The sequence below is a fragment of the Brassica oleracea genome, chromosome C3, assembly GCF_000695525.1.
Source record: "Brassica oleracea var. oleracea cultivar TO1000 chromosome C3, BOL, whole genome shotgun sequence".
Classification (NCBI taxonomy): Eukaryota; Viridiplantae; Streptophyta; class Magnoliopsida; order Brassicales; family Brassicaceae; genus Brassica; species Brassica oleracea.
Genome location: NC_027750.1, coordinates 53,186,755 through 53,207,800, shown reverse-complemented (window position 1 = coordinate 53,207,800; position 21,046 = coordinate 53,186,755). Strand labels below are relative to the sequence as shown.

At 39.7% G+C, this 21,046-nt stretch overlaps 6 protein-coding genes across 8 annotated transcripts; 2 read left to right on the top strand and 4 right to left on the bottom strand.

Annotated features, from left to right (window-relative positions):
• The first annotated feature begins 13 nt into the window (after window positions 1-13).
• Window positions 14-2,164, top strand: LOC106328647 (probable CDP-diacylglycerol--inositol 3-phosphatidyltransferase 2). Of its 2 annotated transcripts, XM_013767128.1 has the most exons (11): window positions 14-294; window positions 383-491; window positions 601-685; window positions 789-838; window positions 1,037-1,076; window positions 1,148-1,192; window positions 1,280-1,345; window positions 1,420-1,534; window positions 1,606-1,662; window positions 1,745-1,843; window positions 1,953-2,164. In XM_013767128.1, exons 2-11 carry the CDS (start codon window positions 425-427, stop codon window positions 2,010-2,012), a joined length of 684 nt encoding a protein of 227 aa, XP_013622582.1. In that variant the 5' UTR covers window positions 14-294; window positions 383-424; the 3' UTR covers window positions 2,013-2,164. The 2 variants fall into 2 exon arrangements, with proteins under 2 accessions (XP_013622582.1, XP_013622583.1); XM_013767129.1 differs by lacking the exons at window positions 601-685; window positions 789-838 and having other exon boundaries at window positions 19-294.
• LOC106328645 lies at window positions 2,028-4,367 on the bottom strand. The gene is made up of 3 exons (XM_013767127.1): window positions 3,862-4,367; window positions 3,502-3,779; window positions 2,028-3,369 (listed from the first exon to the last, which is right to left on the bottom strand). The coding sequence occupies exons 1-3, from the start codon at window positions 3,980-3,982 to the stop codon at window positions 2,236-2,238; spliced, it is 1,533 nt and encodes a 510-aa protein (XP_013622581.1). The 5' UTR covers window positions 3,983-4,367; the 3' UTR covers window positions 2,028-2,235.
• Window positions 4,368-5,203: 836 nt separating this feature from the next.
• LOC106336225 (serine/arginine repetitive matrix protein 1) lies at window positions 5,204-8,594 on the bottom strand. 2 transcript variants are annotated; one of them, XM_013774989.1, is made up of 11 exons: window positions 8,370-8,594; window positions 8,215-8,296; window positions 7,779-7,996; window positions 7,587-7,676; window positions 7,337-7,465; window positions 7,111-7,248; window positions 6,898-7,032; window positions 6,675-6,809; window positions 6,440-6,586; window positions 6,143-6,355; window positions 5,204-6,058 (listed from the first exon to the last, which is right to left on the bottom strand). In XM_013774989.1, exons 2-11 carry the CDS (start codon window positions 8,252-8,254, stop codon window positions 5,357-5,359), a joined length of 1,947 nt encoding a protein of 648 aa, XP_013630443.1. In that variant the 5' UTR covers window positions 8,255-8,296; window positions 8,370-8,594; the 3' UTR covers window positions 5,204-5,356. The 2 variants fall into 2 exon arrangements, with proteins under 2 accessions (XP_013630443.1, XP_013630444.1); XM_013774990.1 differs by lacking the exon at window positions 6,675-6,809.
• A 4,399-nt stretch (window positions 8,595-12,993) lies between these two features.
• LOC106336528 (probable protein phosphatase 2C 64) lies at window positions 12,994-15,536 on the top strand. Its single transcript, XM_013775375.1, has 5 exons — window positions 12,994-13,368; window positions 13,523-13,926; window positions 14,265-14,632; window positions 14,705-14,941; window positions 15,021-15,536. Exons 2-5 carry the CDS (start codon window positions 13,605-13,607, stop codon window positions 15,237-15,239), a joined length of 1,146 nt encoding a protein of 381 aa, XP_013630829.1. The 5' UTR covers window positions 12,994-13,368; window positions 13,523-13,604; the 3' UTR covers window positions 15,240-15,536.
• An 816-nt stretch (window positions 15,537-16,352) lies between these two features.
• On the bottom strand, window positions 16,353-17,319 carry LOC106332658. The gene is made up of 5 exons (XM_013771136.1): window positions 17,235-17,319; window positions 17,080-17,147; window positions 16,843-16,985; window positions 16,683-16,764; window positions 16,353-16,589 (listed from the first exon to the last, which is right to left on the bottom strand). The coding sequence occupies exons 1-5, from the start codon at window positions 17,263-17,265 to the stop codon at window positions 16,476-16,478; spliced, it is 438 nt and encodes a 145-aa protein (XP_013626590.1). The 5' UTR covers window positions 17,266-17,319; the 3' UTR covers window positions 16,353-16,475.
• Window positions 17,320-17,491: 172 nt separating this feature from the next.
• Window positions 17,492-19,869, bottom strand: LOC106329369 (DDB1- and CUL4-associated factor 8). Its single transcript, XM_013768012.1, has 5 exons — window positions 19,686-19,869; window positions 19,252-19,503; window positions 18,844-18,987; window positions 18,030-18,767; window positions 17,492-17,918 (listed from the first exon to the last, which is right to left on the bottom strand). Exons 1-5 carry the CDS (start codon window positions 19,803-19,805, stop codon window positions 17,700-17,702), a joined length of 1,473 nt encoding a protein of 490 aa, XP_013623466.1. The 5' UTR covers window positions 19,806-19,869; the 3' UTR covers window positions 17,492-17,699.
• Between the last annotated feature and the right edge of the window lie 1,177 nt (window positions 19,870-21,046).

The window sequence follows — 21,046 nt, the reverse complement described above, 5'->3', positions numbered from 1 at the left end:
AGGTAGAATATTAATTTTGGGTCAAGAGTGTAATAAGGAAAACAAGCAAGGGGCCAAGTGTATAAAAAATGACAAAAATATTTAACAATTCGAAATCGTTGGATTGCTTCGGGGAAGAGAAGAAGCGAAGAACCTGATTCGATTTTTTAAAATAACTCTGGTGGGCACTCTTCCGTTATTACTTCTACAGTCCTTATTCAATCAAACCTTGTGGGTGAGCTTGAAATTGCTCTATTTTTCAATCTTTCAACTTGATTAAAATCTCCGTCTTGAGAATCGATTCGACCTATACTGGTTAGTGTGTTTACGTATCTACGCATTTCCCTTGTTGGGTTCTCATAAAGTTTGCTCCTTTACCCTTATCTTCGTGCTCATTGCTCAGGTGTTGTTACCTGGGGGAATACAAGTCTCTCTCTCTCTTATCATGATGGCTAGTAATAAGCAGAGACCGGCCAAGCTCTCTGTCTACCTTTACATTCCCAATATCGTTGGTGCGTCCCCTTGGTCTTTGTTTTTCTTTTAATATATGTTTAAAAATGGCATCTATTTTTTTTGAGATGAAAATGAAAAAATATTGGGGGGGGGGGGGGGGGGGGNCAGGGTACATGAGAGTTGTATTGAACTGCTTTGCCTTTGCTGTGTGCTTCTCCAACAAGACTCTCTTCTCCCTCTTGTACTTTTTCAGGTCCTCCCTCACCCCCACTCTCATCTTCTTCCTTCTTGTCTTTCATACTTGTTTTAACATGGTAGGTATCCTTTTTTTTTTTTTTATCTATGTGGTTTTCAAGTTTTTGTTGTGATTCTGTCGATGGATGGTGCGCTCGTAAATTCAACCAAGGTCTCATTTTCCAGCTCCAGTCAATTTTATATTTGTTTGTGGTTTGCTCTTAAGATCCTGACACTGATGTTACTAGTTTTGAGTTTCATCTAAGTCGGATCTTCTAATTGAACAGCATATACAGAGCTTCATTTGGTTGTTCTGTAGTGTCAAGATCTCGATAGTGACACACGTATCTTGTCTTCTTCTCCCTTTCAGTTTCTACATTTGGAGCTGTTCTTGACATGGTCACAGACAGGTTAATCTTCTGCTACATATTCAACTTATTCCTCCTGTAATAACAATCTATTATCCTCGTTTTGCTTACAGAGTCAGCACAGCGTGTCTTCTCGTGATTCTCTCCCAAATATACCGGTGAGTGTTCTCAATTTGATGGATTTGGCGCTGATTTTATATTTTTTAATCTACATAGCCTTGGACTTACACACTACTATAACACAGGCCTAGCTTGGTTTTCCTCTCACTCCTGGCCTTAGATATTGCTAGTCACTGGCTCCAAATGTACAGGTACTCTTTTTTGCAACTTGTACATTTGTATATAGTTTTTGTACATAGCACAAAAAATAATACTGGAGTCGCAGTACATTTCTATCAGGGAAGACCAGCCATAAGGATGTGAAAGATAGCACGAGCTGGCTGTTTAGACTATACTATGGTAACCGTATGTTCATGGGTTATTGCTGTGTTTCCTGCGAGGTTAGTTGCACTTTATATATATTACAAACTTTTTCGATGCAATAGCACTGAGTTTGCTCAAATGATTACAGATTCTTTACATAATCCTCTTTCTCATATCAAAGAACCATACTGAAAATCTGATGAGCGTGAGCTTCTCTTCTCTTCCTCTTAAATCTCTATTATTACCTAATCTTTTGTTCTAAAATATCTCTGGGTTCCATTCTTCAGGTAGTAGTTGAATCATTGACACAGTTTTCACCGCTCTCTTTACTCTTGGCTTTGAGTATATTCGGTTGGTCGATCAAGCAGATCATCAATGTGATTCAGGTAAATCAAGCTGAACCACAACTAATCAGTCTCCAATATAGTAAGCAGTTTCTGGTTCTTATCGTCTTTTTTTTTTTGGTTGTTGTTGTTTCTTTTGCTGGCGTGTCAGATGAAAACGGCTGCAGATGTTTGTGTCCTGTATGACATAGACAAGCAGCATAAGCCCTGAGTTTTTGTGCTCTTTGAATCGTCTTTGTTTCTTTTAAACTCTTTTGTGTATGACACTGTGTACATATATGGATGCATCTTGCTTAATGGTGGATGTAGATATACCCTTTGTCTTGCCTTTGTTTTCTATAATATGAAAGATCCTTTTAACTATTTTAGCAGATGCACTTAATGTAGTGTTTATGTTTTCAATAAATAAATGCCAAAAACAAGACAATGATTGATCAGAAGAGCTTCTCCAACACAGATTCTCCATCAAACTTGTCCACCTTGGAGCTAAGAAACGCCAACCTTTTCTCCACCCTTGCTCTCTTCATCTCCAAATCTCCCAAACGCCCTGCCGTCTCCATCAACCCTTGACGGAAACTCTTCACCTCATTCTCCTTCCATCTCACCTCTTTCAGTATCTTCTCCATCTCTTGTCTCCCAAGCAAAGCCTCCCTCTCACACATCCCTTTCTCCACCGCCGTCGTATCATGTCGATCGTAGCATCTGGCCGCTTCAAGAATCTCGTTTAAAGCCTCCCTTAGCCAACCGGCTCTGATTCTGACAGACTCCACGTCTTCAACGACCGCTAGCATTTCCAAGACGCGCGTCTCCTTTAGTTGCTTCAGAGGCGTTGACTGGAGTTGGAGAACCACCGAGGCTAGCGTTTCCAGGAAGTAAGATCTCGTGGGAAGCGACTCGAGCTTTGAACCGGAGGCTATGTCTCCATGCTTGTCCAAGATTTGCTGCAGGGTGTCCGAGACGCTCGCTCTGACCTTGTAGCTCCCTACAGAGACGTACGACTCAGACATCATTGACTGCGTTTCCTCCCCTGTTAAGCTCTTGCATTCGATAATGGATGTTTGTTGAGTTTGGGGGATCCTTGACCCTGGTCTTGAGTTTCTTGCCCTGTATTCTTCAGCCTTTGGCCTAGTTTCTTGCGTCTCAGGTGACGACTTGAGGAGGCCAGTACTATGCGATATCGGCTGAGTTTGTGGGATCCTAGGTTCAAGGTACTTTCCTTGAGGCTCTGGAGTCTTAGACCGCTGTCTTGAGGATCTCTCCCTGTGTTCTGGTGACCTCGCTCTACGTTCTGCAGTCTTTGGCCTAGGTCCTAGAGAAACACGCGCATGTTCAGGTGTCCTTGGTTCATTATCATTGATGTTGGACCGGTGTTCAGGTGTTCTAGGTCTAGTTTCTAGTGCAGTGCTATTATCAGTGGTGCTGGATCGTCGCTCAGGTGTCCTAGGCCTAGAATCAGGGGTGCGAGGCATGTGTTGATGTGTCCTAAGAGGATGTTCAGGTGCTTTAGGCCTAGTCCTAGGTGTCATTTCAGTGTCTAGACCATTATGAATGAGCGCACGGTGATCAAACTGCAGAGAGAAAACATGAGAGACTCACCAAAAGATATGCAACTAAACAAAGAGGAATGATTAGTAGAGAGACAGAGAATAAATGCTTAAACAAAGAGGAATGATTAGTAGAGAGACAGAATAAATGCTTACATTTGATGCGAAAAAATCTTTTTTGCAATACACAGATAGAGAAGGTGACATTGGGAGCCAATTTATGACTGATTCAGGTTTGTTTCCATGTAGAGGAGAAGGCGGCCTGGACAGAAGGTTTGCGTTGAAGGTGTCATCGGAGGATGAGAATGAGGGAGACTCGTCTGATTCAACCATCCTCTTAGCGTAATAGCTAGGAAGTGGCCATCTATTTTCCGCAACAACACGAACCGGACTGATAGGAGGACTGTCCTTTCTCCAAGGTGCCTTACCAAAGCCTTGTACAAAAGACAAGTTCCAATGATTGTATTAATCAAAAATGTTGAAAATGCAATCTAGATGATAAAACATGCTTCTTACCAAACGGCCTCTTCTCCTTCTTGGGGACATCTCCAGAGTTGATCCTCTCGAAACATCGATCATTGCACTCATGGTAGGGATTGCCTACGTTGGGACAATCATGATAGACTTTTCCAGACATGTCACTTCTCTCTCTCTCTCTCTCACAGATCTAACAAATAAGCCTGTGGCCTGACCCAGAGCAAGCAAAAAAAGGAAGAGGAATTCTTTATAAAATTGAATCTTTCATCAAAACAGGAAAGAAGCAAACAAGTTTTATCACCAAAAGACGGAGTCAACGTTTGAGAGAAAAGAGGTGTATGGAATGAATAGTTCTTTAGAAGACAAGACACGGGACTGAACTTGGAAGGATTCACCAAAAAATGAACAAATTTCAAAGTAAAGCGGACCTGTACAGTTGATGTTTTTTGTTTTCTTGCAGTGCAAGAGTACAAAAAACTAGTGCTTATTTTCTTCCCCACAGAGACTATAACTGCTTACAAGATTGACCCAACAACACAAGTTGTGGTCTTGAATCAGTGAGAGAATAAAAGATAGCTATTGATCAGTCGTCACGTCTATACACATAAATAAGATGTAAAGCCGACATAAACACAGTCTACTTCGACCAAAACAAAATACACATTCTACAATACTGCAGACTGCAGTATTCCGAGTTTGGCTCTGTACAAATCTTTGTATTTAAAAAATAAATAAAAGGTCACTCGTAGGCATGGGCAGAAAAAACCAGAACCGAACCGAAATACCTGAAACCGGAACCGGACTAAAACCCTCAAATATCTGAACGGTTCCTGTATTTCTATATCCGTAATAACCGAACCGAAAACCGAACGAGTACCCAAATATATAAAAATATTAATTATATGTACATATAACATAACTAAATATATATATATTTTTAATTTAAAATCTATTAAAAGTATCCGAAAATAGTTGAGGATAACTAAATTATTATAAAGTATCCGAACTACCCGAAAGTATATGAAACCATCCGGATAGTTTTATCTGAAATATCCAAAGTAATCTGAAATATTCAAACATCTTATTTAAATTATCCTTAATTATTTGATATTGTACCCTAAATATCTGATATTTTATCCGAACTACCCGAATTCGAACCAGAACCAAATGAGAACCGATTTTTTTCCGGATATTTTTATGTTCCTAGTTTTACTATCTGAACCGAATCCGAACCGAACCGAAAATAAATCAAGTAGTATATGAATCCTCTAACCCTCTATCTAAATTACCCGAAAACTGAAATACCCGAACCGAACCAATATCCGAACCGAACCGATACCCGAAATGCCCAGGTATAGTCACTGGCTAGTGTGAGACGACCTGAGAAAATGAAATCATATAGAAACATAAACAAAACATTCAATTAAGATCCGTTGGTGGGCCAGTGTTATAGCTTCACGGGCCTTGAACCCAAAACAAGCATATATATGGGCCCATATATATTCATATTCAAACAGATATGTAAAAAAGTGTATTAAACGTGGAGAAGGACGGCTTCTCCTTGAAACTTATCGACTTTGGAGTGAAACATCTCCAGATTCTTGTTCAATCTCGATCCTTCCATCTCTAACTGCCCTAGCTTTCCCGCCACCGCCGTCACCCTCTCTCTGCACTCCCTGATCTCCTTCTCCCTCTTCCCCAGCTCCTCCCTCATCTCCTCCATCTCCCACTTCCTCGCCTTCAGATCCCTCTCGCACGCCTCCCTCTCCGCCTTCGCCGCCTCGTACTCCCCCGCGTACTCCACCGCCTCCCCCAGCTCCGCCACCGCCTTCTTCAGCCACGACACCTCGATCTTCACCGACTCCATGTCTTTCACCACCGCCGCCATCTCCGCCACCCTCGTTTTCGTCAGATCCTTCAGCCCCGACGTCCTCAGCTCCATCACTACGGCGGCTAGGGATTCGAGGTAGTACGACCTCGTCACGTTGGACTGGAGCTTCGAGGAGGCGGCGATGTCTCCGTGCTTGGAGATGATCGCCTGGAGCGTTTCCGCCACGCTCGCCTTCACTCTGTAGTTCGCGACGGATACGTAGGACTCGGAGATCATCGATTGGCTCTCTTCCTTGAGTCCTCGCATTTTGGCGATCTCCTGGATCGAGAAGCTCTGTGACTCGTCTGCTAGCTCCGGTGGCTCATAGTTTTCGGCTACAACGATCTGATAGTTGTGGTGAACAGGCTGCAGATATGAATTAAGGTTACATAAGATCGTATGAAAAAATTGCATAGAAACAATGGTGAAAGAGAGAGAGAGGATTCATACGGTGGTGTTGGCGGAGACTGGCATTGAACGAGTTGGAGTGCCAATCTCTGGGAAGAGGTAGGTGGAGTGGTTATCGTCATCACTGGATGAATAGTATGCTCCTCCATGAACTGGACTCCGAGGAGGGCTGTCCTGCCGCATAACGTAGCCATCTGGCTCATACATTGCTTCCATTTGCTCATCACCATGATTGTTGTTGCTGCGACGTTCAGGCTGCGTTTTATTTATGAGACCAAATTGTTAAGAGGACTTCGTTTTGTTTTACCACTATAAAGACTTGAGAGTGTTGTTGAGTACCGTTCTGTATGGCTGTGGTGGTGGCGAACGGCTTGCAGCTGGATGAAATGGGCTTGGTGGAGAGCTGTTTCGTGGTGTTACTTCGCCGTCTCGCTCATACACTTCCTCGGATTGCTGATTATCAGGGTGGTTTCTACGACGATCAGGCTGCAGAATTAGAACAACCAACTTTATTGTCAGTTTTAAGTGAATCACTTTATCTGTTTCTGGAAAATAAGGCTGAGTTTTAGAGTACCGTTCTGTATGGTTGTTGTTGTGGTGGTGGTGGCGAACGCCTTGCGGCTGGATGAAAGGGGCTCGGTGGAGAGCTGGTTCGTGGTGTTACTTCGCCGTCTTGCTCATCATCAGGGTGGTTTCTACGACGATCAGGCTGCAGAATTAGAATAACCAACTTTATTGTCAGTTTTAAGTGAATCACTTTATCTGTCTCTGGAAATTAAGGCTGAGTTTTATGGTACCGTTCTGTATGATTGTGGTGGTGGTGATCGGTTTGCTGCTGGATGAAAGGGGCTCGGTGGAGAGCTGTTTCGTGGTGTTACATCACCATCTCGTTCGTACATGTCTTCAAATTGCTCGTTACTATGACGATCAGGCTGCAATTAGAGAGAGACTTTTATGTAATGTCATGTATGTGGCTCATTGTGTACTCGAGAATGAGGAACAAGACTTACAGTTCTATATGGTGATGGAGAGCGGTTTCCAGCTTGATGAAATGGGCTTCCAGGAGCTCTGTTCTGAAACATGGTATTGGCCTCAGGCTCATACATTGCCTCGTAGTGGTCTGCATTGTGTTCTCTGCAGCGATCAGGCTGAAATCAAGCATTGGAACGAATGCTTAGTGGTTGATTGGTATGAACATGGATCATAATAATCAATAGAGCTTTAGTTATTGAGTACCGTGTGGTATGGAGATGGAGAAGGGCTTTTGAATGGGTGAAAGGGGCTTGCATTGCTTCGGGTATCTGCCTCATACGTTCGATCTTGCTGTTCTCGGCTATACTCGCTTGACTTTCTACGACGTTCAGGCTGCAATAGAAGACAGTATCATGTCAGTAATAATAAGACCATGTCCTTGAACCATCAAAGACCGACTCTGTTATTTTACTATATCTCTACACAACACCAATTCAAAGACGGTCAAAAGTACCGTGCGGTTTCCAGAGGGATGAAAGGGGCTTGAAGGAGCGTTAGTCTCTGGCTCATAACTCATCCTCTCCTTTCTTTCTCTACGTTCAGGCTGCAATAAAAGAGAAGAGGCAAACTCAATGTCATCTACAAATTCGAAAAGTTTGTTTGGCGGCTAAGGAAACAGACAATATATCTTTATGTAATAGAGTACCGTGCCATATCCGTACACAGGAGGCCTAGGGTGGGAGTTGGGGACGCGTTCAGACGCCGGTTGTTTCGGGTATGTTCTTTGTTCACGGGAGATAGGGAAATCGTACTCTGTCTCGGCTCTTTTGTTGGAGAGATACGAAGGTGGCGGAGATCTACCAGCGGCGGGATGAGGAGGGGTCGCCGGATTGCTCTTGCTCGCACTTTTCTTCCCGAACAGTCCTGAAGAGACGTACCAAACAAAATAAAACTGGTCAACGTTTGGATTTAGCTTAGTCAACGGAAGTTATCAACATAAGAAGATACTTCTTGAAAGATAGGATTTGAGAAAATGATCCATGTCTGTAACCAGATTTAAACATTCTGGCGACTTTTTCCGGTGGTATTCATATCGGACAGAGAGTAAGTGTGAAGGGACTTTCCAGAGTTGGAAAAATTACCTGATCGTTTTCCATCTTTCTTTGAACTGAAGAAGTCCATATTGCATATGATGGGGCTAAACTGGATCGGTAAATAAGATGCCTGTAAAACCGGAAAATCAGATAACCATTTAACTGGTTATGTATGTCAGTATATACACGCCCGCGTTCATTACCTGGAATTTTTGAAGCAGGGAGCTGAGTTGTGAGCTGTTGTTGCCGGAGAGAGATGGCTTTTGGTTAGTTTCGTCTTTGCTACGTGATACTTCATTTGATTTTATATAACGAGTCAGAGGAGCCTATAATTGCAATTGAAAGTCTACCATAGTTATTAAGCTGACTTTGACTATTACAAACAGACAATCGTATACCACTATTTAATTGCTTCCATCTAATCTTCTACCACTTGTTTTCTTTTCTTTTTTTCAAGTAGCCGCAGCCATGATTTACTTGGTCAATGGTACTGGCTCTGAAAAAAATCTACTTTGAATATTTCGACACTACGTTATAAATATTTCTATCTGATTAGTGAGCCTATCGATGGGCTCATAAGTCATAAGCAGTGCCCAATATCACCACCAATCACGAAATGGGCTAAAATTAAAGGGAATAAGACTAAATCCTCTTTTTATCACCAACCAGGATTGATAGGAAAAAGGTTTGGTTACAAACAAACCATAAGGATCAAGATGGGAAAGCTAATGCAGATACAAGTGTCACTCGGGATAAGTGCATCAGCACACGTTCGTTGCTTCTGTGTCTGTGGTGGTTTCGTCTTCAACGGTGCTTCTCCTACTCAGCTACAAGGGCTTGGAGGAAAATGTATACTGCAGCGTTGGCAGGGACGTGAACTGAAACGTCTATATGTGGTGATTTCGTGGCAGGCCGTGTGGACATAATGAATCAAGTTCAATGGTACGAGCATTTGCGGAGAATAGCGTTGCATATCACTGAACAAGGGATGTGATCGAAAGAGCACCGCAGAGTTGCCTAGGAAGCTTTTAAAAAGAATGTGAATTAGAGTTCACCTTGTGACAAATAATGACTTCTACGTAAGGTAGACAAAATATCTCCACGCGCGCGATGATAAACAATCCCACACTCATCAAATGCGCGCGGAGCGCGTATATGTCTACAAGTCTATAACCCACAGATTTCAGCCATTTTTGACATAATTTATTAGAAGGGAACGACCTGAAGCGCGTTGACTGCCGTTTGCACATTGCCCTGTGAATAATAAACTATCTTTTTAATATTCAATGATACGAATAACTATTTCGTTTTTCTTCAAATCTCACTTCATCAACTTTTTAATAACAAATTTTAGAAATGATCTTCACGTTGCATGGATTTAACTTAAATCGAATTATAACAAATTCTTTTTAATATTTTAATTTAATTTTATTATATTTTTTTTAACTAAAATCAATATTTTTAGTTCATTTAAACCTATATACGCTATTCATAAAAATTATAATATTTGGTTTTGATATTTTAAATTATGTTTTATCTTAACTCAATCAATAACTAACTAATTTTTTTTGATAATTTTTTTTTGAATTACCAAGAATTTTTAAGTTTTACATTTTCATCTAATTATGTGATGCAGATAAGTCTTTAATCCAAGAATATGTCTCTAAGAACCCTAAAATTCTTTGATCGACCGTTCAACCTATTTATCCGTTGCATCAGTTTGGTATCAGAGCCAGGTGGTAATGATGCAGATAAGTATTTGGAATATATCCAAATATCTTATTATTTATTTATTATTTGGAATAAATTAAGATAGTTACCTTTTATTTGTATTTTCCATATTTCATTCGTTTTTCTATTTTAATTAAGATTAAGGTTTTCTAGATTTAAAGGATTTATTATAAATATGCATTCGGGCCTAAAGTTGTATTCAAACTTTGATAATTAATAAACTATATGTTTTGTTTTATACCTTGTTCGATTTGATTAAATTCATCAAGCAGGAAGTTGGTCTTAAAAAGCTATCGAAAGAAACTCTTGATTGATCCAAGATCAGGTCTCTAAGAACCCTAAAGGTTCTTTGATCGACCGTTCAACCTATTTGTCCGCTCCATCAGGTGGTATCAGAGCTGCGTCTCTTTGGTTTTTCAATTGAAGAACGATTCTGGATGTCATGGTGAGTGCGAACATCTATCTTATCCAGGACGAAAATCCCTTTATTGAGAGAGAAGAAAACTATGAGATCTATCAAGAGATCTATGGTGATCCCATCTACGACGTCTACGAAGATGATGTCCGCGTAGTCGACTTCATCTTCAATGAAGATTCTTTTGCAAATCTCGTCTGTGCAAAAATCGTGCAGCACAAGATCCGTGGAAAGTTCGTGCACGACGAGTTCCGTGCAAATTTTGGGCAAGGTCAGAAGATTTGGCTTTGTGCAAAATTCGGATTTGAAGATAAATTTTTAAAGATTTCAGCTATAAAAGCTCGATTCAAGATTCGAGGACGAATCTTTTCTAACCTGGAGAGAATGATGCAGATAAGTATTTTGAATATATCCAAATATCTTATTATTTATTTTATTATTTGGAATAAATTTAGCTAATTATCTTTTATTTGTATTTTTCATATTTTAGTGATTTTTCTATTTTAATTAAGATTAAGTTTTTCTAAATTTAATGGTTTATTATAAATAGGCATTAAAGCTTAGAGTTGTATTGAAAGAAACTCTTGATTGATCCAAGAATACGTCTCTAAGAACTCTAAAGTTCTTTGATCGACTGTTCAACCTATTTGTCCGTTGTATCATTATGGCTATTTATAATCATTTCATCTTCTATATATACCTTATGCTATTATTACTTACCTATGATTTTTTTTTATAACCGTAGAATTCTAAAAGCTTTCTAGATCCAAATATTAATCACACGAAGCCCATAGAAATTCAGGTTTCTTGCCACTTCGGATGTTTATCGGTGGCCAATGATTTTTTTTTTAATTCTATACTTACATATTCTAGTTTTATGGGTAACTCCTAAGTTTTAATTAATATATTAAAATATTGAATTTAAAAAAATCAAAGAAAATTAATTGTCACTTTAATATGAGCGAGGACATTGGAAGATGGTTGGATAGTGAAGTTTGATCCTGAAGTGAAAGGTTGAATGAGAACGGTAGGATTTTGTGTGATTGATGGGAGCTATCTTCTGCAAGTAGGGCCTCCTCTCCTCTCTATTATTATATTTTCCTATTAACTAACTTTCCCATTATTATCATCATTGTTATATTTTTTTTCTCTTTAAATGATTTTTTGTATGCCATATAAGTTCACATACACACCATCGCCCAGTGATTCAAAATCTCTTCACTGAAGTTATGTTTTTGAAGAATGAAAGGATAGAACTACAAATATACTTGTGCTCTCGTCCCGTTTGTTGGCTAGGAATAGTTTGTTATCCATTTAGATGCAATGCAGCTACATCATAAATTGGGTCTTCCATTGAAACAGTGACATATTATGGAGCTCTTAGCTCACATTAACATATGTATTTTTTGGAACAATGACAAATGGTCACATATGTAATTTAGACTATCTAGAACAATGGCAGTTTATATAATTATCATGGACTATTCATAGTTTAGAATTTTTTTTTAATTTTCTTAGTTACATTCAAATAGTTTTGTTTACCTTTTTTTAGCAGAAGTTTTAGTTGCTGCTTTTCCATTATTGATGACTACAAAAGTACAAATAACTAAAAAGAGTCGATGGGGTGGGGATAGAAATGGCCAACTTGAGTGGTAATATACATTAGTATAAAATCAAATAAATGTTAGGTAAAGTGACATATCTCACTTTATCCCAATCAACTTCGTGTCTCAAAAATTTTCTATAATTTTTTTTATTTGAAATTTCGTTCATTCTTCAAGCCCAGTCTATTTTCTATATATATTTTTTCAGGGTTCTTGGACCACCACTTTTATGGGCATTAGACGTTTGTAAAAGAAAACAAGAGGTTGAACAAAAAAAAGAGATAAAAAAGAAAACAAGAATAATGAAAGAGTCATGAATACATAAAATATTATGAGTAATTTTTATAATAGTATTATAGACAACAAGTATACTACATTTACACTGACATAAATGTTTGATTACAAAATACAAGGAATAAGATAAAGGTCTAAAAAAATTTATGCCGGCGAATAATGGTATATCTGATAAGACATAAGAGTATGTAACTAGAATACATATTAGTAGTGGTTAATTTGTTTATTAGAAAGAAGGAAAGGTGGGTAGAAACAATGTTTTAAATTTTTTCAAAAACATTTGTATCATAATTCATTCGTGAACCAATATAAATGGAGATTACACTAGTAATTATCTACAAGGAAGCTGTAGAGGATGACAAGTGCCGTCTACAGAACCATGTACCAAGCATTGTAGTAGTAGTGGATGATTCTTGTCTTTTGTTTGAAGAAAAATATTCCATTAGACCCACTTGCAAGGCTTTGGATATGTAACATTTGTTTAATGGGTTAATTCAGGAAAGATTTTAGCTAAAAATGAGTGAATAAGGAAGAGCATCAATAAGTAAATATTAAAAACTCAACTCTCGAGGTCATTTGCTACATGATTATTGCTCACTGTTTTGGTTGTTGTTCATTGACGCCTTCTCTCTCTAGAGTTGTGGAGCCCAGAGACGCTGGGGTGGGGGGGACCTTTAATGCGCTGGCTCCGACCTCGCCATCGTTAGTCTTTTATGGGTCTTGTCTGCTACACTCTATAGTGAGAAGAGAGAGAGAGAGAGAGAGAGAGAGAGAGAGAGAGAGAGTGTGATTAAATAAAAAATATAAACTTTGTACCGTGTTGTTATAGCTTGTAGTAAGAAAAGAAGAGAGGTGAAAAGAAAAAAAAACACAAATACAAGAATGATGAGAGACTTGTCGTTCGGCGACTTGACCAAATCCTAATCAGAGCTTAACTGTTTCTTCCTTGACATATAGAAAGATCATAAGTTGCGAGCAAGAGACCATTCTTTCTTTCAACTTTTATTAATATTCTATAGCATTTGTTAATTGATCTTCTTCTTCCTCATCCCTTCGATTACTAAATTTATAAAAAAAAACTATATAACTAGGTTGATCCTCCTTTTAGATCTACAAGTGCGAAATTTCAACGACCACTAAAGATTTCATCTTGCAAAGGTAAAGCTTTCCATCTTTCTTTATATTGCTGGAGAATACGAATCTACTCAGAACAATCCTTTTGTATTCCTTTTTAAAATTCGAATCGTTGGAGTTGTAATGTTTCTTCATTGCCTTTGACCAAATCATTTTTGTTTGTTTGTTGTATCCTTAGATTGTGCCATCATCTTCTTCACTGATCCATATTGTGTGTGTAAGTTCTTATGTTGTGTTACATTCGAATGAGATGAGGAGGGATGCTGCTATCTGCCTTGATGAACTTCCTCAATGCCTGTCTCTGGCCACACTCCGATTCAGCCTCAGATTCTTCTGGCGGCGGCGGCCGTCAAGAGGGTCTCTTGTGGTACAGAGACTCCGGTCATCATGTCTCTGGTGACTTCTCAATGGCCGTCGTTCAAGCCAACAACTTGCTCGAGGACCAGAGCCAGCTCGAGTCTGGCCCTCTTAGCACCCACGGCTCTGGTGGTCCTTACGGCACATTTCTCGGCGTCTACGATGGCCACGGCGGCCCTGAGACTTCCCGCTTCATCAATGATCATATGTTCAACCATCTCAAGAGTGAGTTACTGACTTGAAAACATTTAAGATCATCAACCTATTGCTTTATACTCTTGTTCTTGATGTTGCTTATTAGGTAATCTAGAGCTTCTTGTTTTAAGAAAAAAAGGAAATAAACATTTTATCAAAGGTAGTTACTAGTTAGTTAGCTCAACTAGAAAAGATCCTGGTCATTGTGTCATAGGTCTCCAGTTTGAGTGACTGCCGGAACGAAATTAATATTACAATATAATTTTTAGCCCCATCTGATATTAAAAACAAGAAGCTCTCTCACAAAGAAACTAAAGATTTTTTAGTTTTGATCTCATTTGTTTAAATCCTTTGTGTGCACCCCACAGGATTTGCTGCGGAGGAACAGTGTATGTCACCGGAAGTGATAGAGAAAGCCTTCCAAGCGACTGAGGAAGGGTTCCTATCCATAGTCACCAATCAGTTCCAGACCAGGCCTCAGATAGCTACCGTTGGCTCATGCTGCCTTGTATGCGTCATCTGCGACGGGACGCTCTACGTGGCCAACGCGGGTGACTCGCGTGCCGTGCTGGGACAAGTCATGAAGGCAACCGGCGATGTTCACGCTACTCAGCTCTCGGATGAGCACAACGCGTCTATAGAGTCAGTGCGAAGGGAGCTTCAGGCCCTGCATCCGGACCACCCGGATATAGTGGTCCTGAAGCATAACGTTTGGAGAGTAAAAGGAATCATTCAGGTGAAATAAAACACACAAATGTCATTTGTTTTGTATAAGTCTTGCATACAGTTCTGAGGTTTGTAATGGCAGGTTTCAAGATCGATTGGGGATGTGTATCTCAAACGGTCGGAGTTCAACAGGGAACCGCTGTACGCGAAATTCAGACTGAGGGCACCGTTCAGCAGGCCGTTACTGAGTGCAGAGCCGGCGGTGACGGTGCATAGGCTGCAGGAGCAGGACAAGTTTATAATATGTGCGTCAGATGGACTATGGGAACATATGAGTAACCAAGAAGCAGTCGAGATGGTGCAGAGTCATCCGCGTAACGTAAGAACCATGTTCAATAGAAAAACATGTTTGTTTTTTTAGGTAGTGAGTCTGTAGAATGACAAACAAGTGTTGGCAGGGGATAGCAAAGAGGCTGGTGAAAGTGGCGCTACAAGAAGCGGCGAAGAAGAGAGAGATGAGGTACTCAGACCTGAAGAAGATAGAGAGAGGGGTGAGAAGGCATTTCCACGATGACATAACGGTGATAGTTGTGTTCTTGGATGCAAAGGCTGGTGAGCTGAGAGGACCGGTAGTGTCAGTGAGAGGCGCGGGTGTGAACGTTCCTAAGAAAACATAGGGGCCTTGCTAGTTGCTACCAACACGCCCACTCTCAAGCTGCTGACTCCAACGTTCCATGATGACCAAAGAAGTGTAAACTAATGAATGAATTATTGTGATTGAAATATGAAGTGGTAGTTTGTTTCCTTTTGTTAGTGACTGGATAAAGAAAGACAAAAAAAAAAAAACAGAATTATTCCTTTTGAATAACGCTCTCTGTTTTCTTCTGTACAATCAAAGATGGAGATGGTTGCCAAATCTCATTCTTATATAGACAAACACTTGGATAATTTGTAATTATTTACGAGTTAGATTCTGTGATGATGGATCAGTTACTATGTCTGATGCGAAACGCAGCTATACCTTGAGTTCTAGGACAAATCCGAGAGGGAGTTTGTGGCTCAGGGAGCTTATGATACACGAAATATATTCCAGTCACTGGTCCTGGCATGGACACTCTTGCGCATCTTCCCCCGCGAGTTGCTTCACCGTATGAATCTTTTGTTGGCAACTCTGTCTGTGAGTCGTCTGACTCGATAAATGGTATTTTGTTCCCAATCGCCAAACTCTTCGTTATAATTTATTTGTCTCCGAAACTGAGCCAAGCATGGTTATTCTTTTTTTTTTTTTTTTTTGAAAGAGAGATTAAGATTCTTCTTGTGTATGAGATAATCTTTCTACAACCTTTCTTGTACAAGATTATATTATGTATCAAAACCTTTGAGCAACACGGGTGACGATTGTTAATAGTGCTCTGGTATTTTCTCTTTTACGAATTTGAAATAATTTGATTATTCGAAATCTACGAATGCCTTGGGAGTTAACCAAAATATTTGATGGATAATAAAATCAGTAACATCACCTAAACTTTCGATGTAGGAATTGGATTGACACATCTCAAAAAGTCCAGCAATATATCTCCATCCATTGCTGCTCTTCTTCTCAAGTAGCTTCAGATGACAAACCAAAGAGGATCCACCCTCTGGCTGCTCTCATCATTAGATAGGACCCATTTACTTTTCTGGTGATGCCTTACTACGGTCTCAGTCAGATTATCAGTCTCCATTCGATGGGATATTATTGTTTAATTTCACTAAACATATTGACTTTTTTCTCGGTGAGCTGAAACATATTACTCAAAAAAGAGGAGGATTTATTTAATTCTTCGTTCTACAACAAGAACAGCATTAACCTTTGGTGCAGGCTACAAATGAAAATGGACTTTGCCTTCCTCACTCTCTCAACTCATAGTCATTCATAGGGATTTCCTCAAGATGAGAGCCAATACGTAACAAAGAGCAGAGTCCACGGACGATAGCGCAACAATGAAAACAGCTACAAGAAAGAGACTCAGTGTGGCAGTCTTGAGCTGTTCCCCCACAAAAACAAAAAAACAAAAAAAGTTATGTAGAAACAATCAAACAAACAAAAGAATTAATTAGTGATGGCAGACACAACATACCGTGGTAGTAAAACTAGGCCACTCTATGAATTTCAGCTGGCTCGGCTGCTCAGCCATAAAGGAGAAGACAGATCCCGTGCTCCTTTTTCAAGAACAAAAAGAAATGCAATGCAATGAAACCAACATATAAAGAGAGAGAGAATAAATTTGTAAAGCATACCCGACAATGTCCCTAACAAGGCTCAACCACAAGGAGGGCTCTGGCTCATCATGTAAGCTCGTACTTTGGCGTGCGAAACATACGGACAACGTGGGATACCCACCCACGGTAGGCTTATTATAGCTAACTCTCCCATTCAGACTCTACAAAACCAAACAAGGAATAACAGACACAGAGGTTATGTCAAAAATCTGGCTGAGCCTGTTCGTTTGTCTTTTAGGAACAGATGAAAATTACCGAATCCCGAGGAAACTTTGATCCGAACCTCTGAATCCGCTGTGACGGATGAGCTAATCGGATTAAACCTATTGGTTTAAACAAAAATGACGACCAAAATTAAGAAGCAGCGATCAATTAGTATACAAGAAAGACACAGGAGTTAAAAAAGTAACCTGAAGCATTTGTGAGAGATACTACCACCATCCTCTCTCTCTCTCTCTCTATGCGAAAAGGTAACTCGGAAGATGATGACCAAGCCAAGCTTTAGGTTTTATGGGCTTTACCGTCGTGAATTTTCAGTGGGCTTCAAATACATAAGGCCTTTTGGATTTTATTTTGTAATTAATTAAGTAAAAATGCTTTGTTCTGGGTTTAGTATGTTTGACAGGTGAAAATGCCTGGGATCAGGATAGTTTCTACTGCTTTTTGTTCTTTTTCTTGTAATGTTTCATTCCCTTCTTTTTCCTGCCAAAGCCTCCTCCTATTACAAGACAATTATGTGGATAGACATCCACCAATCTCTACCTAAACCCTCTTTTTTTTTGTAGAGCATTTGCTGTGTTAATCTTAGTGTTATCTGTTGCTCAAAAATAAAAATAAAATCTAGTGTATCTACGTATTGTAATCCGTACAAGTTATCATCCTTGGTCCTCATCATCACCATCATTATCCTTCCTAATCTCAGCGTCGACATCACTATCCCCCTCCTCTTCTGAACTCTCATCATCAGAATCATCTTCGTCTTCCTCCTCCTCCTCGTCATCATGATCACAATCGTCCACATAATACCCGCGTGCATGATCATCCCCCTCTTCATCATAAAACGTGAACCAACGAGAGTTACCAGAAATCGAAGCCTGTTTCCAGGACGCAACATACAGACAATTAGTTTATCTTCCAAAACAGTATTCATGCGTTTAACCAAGGCATATCTGAGTCTTGAAACAAACAAGGGTAGATTCCATTACCTGTTCTGCAGTTCTAGGCGAACCGAGTTCCTCAGTTCCTCCAGGAGTCCATATTTTGATGTCAGTCTCGATTCCACTACTAGCCATGAGTGGCATGTGAGGATGAGACTCTACACAGTTGACAACATGTTTATCCGCTTCCATGGCACGAAGAAGCTCTCCATCTTTCTTCCTCCAAATAAATATCCTGCCACAGTCCGAACCACTGACAACATACTCACACTTGGGTCCAAAAAATCCCACACCTTTGACTGTTTCCCGGTTACTGTGCTCTTTATAAACCTGCGGTTGTATCGTCCTCCTCGTCTCAGTAACAGTCTCAGTCTCGGTCTCGGTCTCAGACGAAGAAGGGGGATTAGGGGTCTCAGTCTCGGTCTCAGATGAAGAAGGGGGATTCGGGCCCATCCCCATACCAGGGCTGAAAAGATAGATGAACTCGTCGCTATATGAAGCAAGAAGCTCGCTTTGGTCTGAGTAAGCCAGGCCTGTTATCCCCACACGGTCGCTTCCAATCAAATGAGCAGGACAAAAGTGGTCTACGGGTTCGGAATAACTATACCAAGTCTCGGAGCGGTAGCTACGAATGTCATAGACACGAGCATACTCATCCATTCCAGCCACGGCAAGAAGACCAGGGTTCCTCGGATCAACTGCAATTGCATTCAAGTAGACAACTAAATTGAACTTTGCTTCTTTACAAGTGAAAAGATTTGTAGCCACCCGTGTCCTAAGATCAAACTGAGAAAAAAAGATCTTGTCACAAAACAAACCAAAAGAAAAAAAAGAAAAGTGAAGATAAAATGCAGCAACTCACATGCTTTACAACGCCATCCTCACCACAAGTGTAGAATGAGAAAGGACTACCAGGCTCAATAGCCAACTTGTGGACCTGTCCTTGATGTATACCCAACATACAAGTCTCTACTTGTCCAGACTCTAGAATTTTGGAATAGCGAACCTGGGAGATTGAAGGCTATTATCAGTAAATAAACTCAATTCACATTAATTATGAAAATGTACAAGTGTGCTGGTTTATATACATGACTCTATGTGGCTAACCAGAAGCCTTAACCGGAAACAAACTATACCAACTGTACAGACTCAAATGAATCAAAAACTATACATATGCTATGTACAATGGATAATAGCTATTTCACTTAGTGGGAAGCACACACACACACAGCTACTACGCAAAGCAGAAGAATAAAGAGAGGGTGGAGACCTGTCCATCAGCAGAAGAGGTAACAATGCTGCGATCGTCAGAGAAAGGCATGAACTTGGCTTGGAAAATATTGTCGCAATGGCCAGAATCGAAAGAGAGCTTGACAGTGGCAGTGTCCCAATCCCAGAGTATAACCTGCCTGTCATCAGAACCAGACACAAGGATATCTCCATCAGCATTGAAGCTTACTGTGTTGACACAGCCCGTATGCTCTTTGAGCTTCTTGTGGAGACCAAGTCGGTTTAATAGATGCTGGTTAAAAAATAACAAATGAGTCAGTAAAAGTCGGTTTATTCCAGTGAACAGATTCAAAGAGAAGCATTGGGTAAACCGATAACCAATCATCAGAACGCGCAGAACCAATCTAAATTCTTTGGGATTCCAATCACGTAACTATCAGTGCCTAACATGTTCCGGGAAACAGAGAGACAGACCTCAGAGGCTGAGAAACGATTGGAGAAACTACGATTGGGCAGCTGACCCAGCTCCCTTTCCCAGATTCTCACCACGGAATGGTCGCTGCTTCTCTGCCTTTTGTTCGGCCGTCCACTCATCTTGATTACTGCTTCTGCGTCGGAGGATCGAACAGAACAACTCGAATGAAGAAGAGAGAGAGGATGGTTGTGAAGATTTCACCCGCAAAGGGGGATCCACTCGTATATATACCCGCTTGCCTCCTCTCTGACTTATTAAAAGCCCAAAACCAACATACAAATGGAACCAAAGCCCAATAACATTGAAGCCCAAACGTTATAGCCCATTAAATATGAGATTACGACTATCTAATACCTGTAAAACTAGTGCTGGGTAAAAAAAAAAAAACAAACCCGAAAACCCAATCTGATAAAATGAATCTGAACCGATCCAAACCCGATTTAAATACCAATAGATGTTATGGTATTTCGGGTTATGAGTTTTATCCGAACGATAGAATTCAAAAAATTCAAAAAAAAAAAAAAAAAAACTTGTATCACATATGATCACAATTCATAATATTATCTAAAATACACTATACTATTGAACATCTTAAATAATTATCTATTACATGAATAATTAACTCAAATACTTAGTTGTTAACTGTTAATTTTAATTCGTTACGTTTCGTTTTATTATGTATGATTTTCGTTCGTTTAATACTTTGGTTTGTCATGTTATATTTGTTATCAAGTCCAAACCCAATCTGATCCAAATATTTAGAACATCTAAATGAGGCTGAAATTTATGGACTCGAGACCCGAACTAAAACCCGATTGCCCAGCCCTATGTAAAACAAAGGGGTGAATTCCTTTTTTTTTAGTGCTCAAAGGGGTCAAATCCAATTCATATTAAACACTAGGGGTGTCCGCGCTGCACGCGAAATATTATTTTATTATTGCTAAGAACATAATTTTTTGGATAATGTAATTATGTTGTCGTTTTTATTTGTCAAGAGCATTATTTGGTATTTTTAATGTGTTATGTAGTAGTAGGTGATAGGTTAATATATTTTGTGTTTATTTTTTTTGAATAATGTGTTATTGTGTGTACAGTACTTGTTAATAGTGAAGTGAACCTCTAACGTAAAAGAATATTGAATTTCAATAATTTTGCATCTACGCATTTGTTGATTAATTCTAAGATTAACGGTTTCAACGTCAAAATTTTATTATAATTTTTCATATTTTTGAAAATTAAAACTTTTAAGATATTTTTTGTCCTCTTCCCATATTTTGACTTGAGCCGTCACCGTCTATGTAGTTCGTTACCTTTCTGGTGTGCGGTGCTTCTCACCATCACCGGAAAAAGATTCACTTAT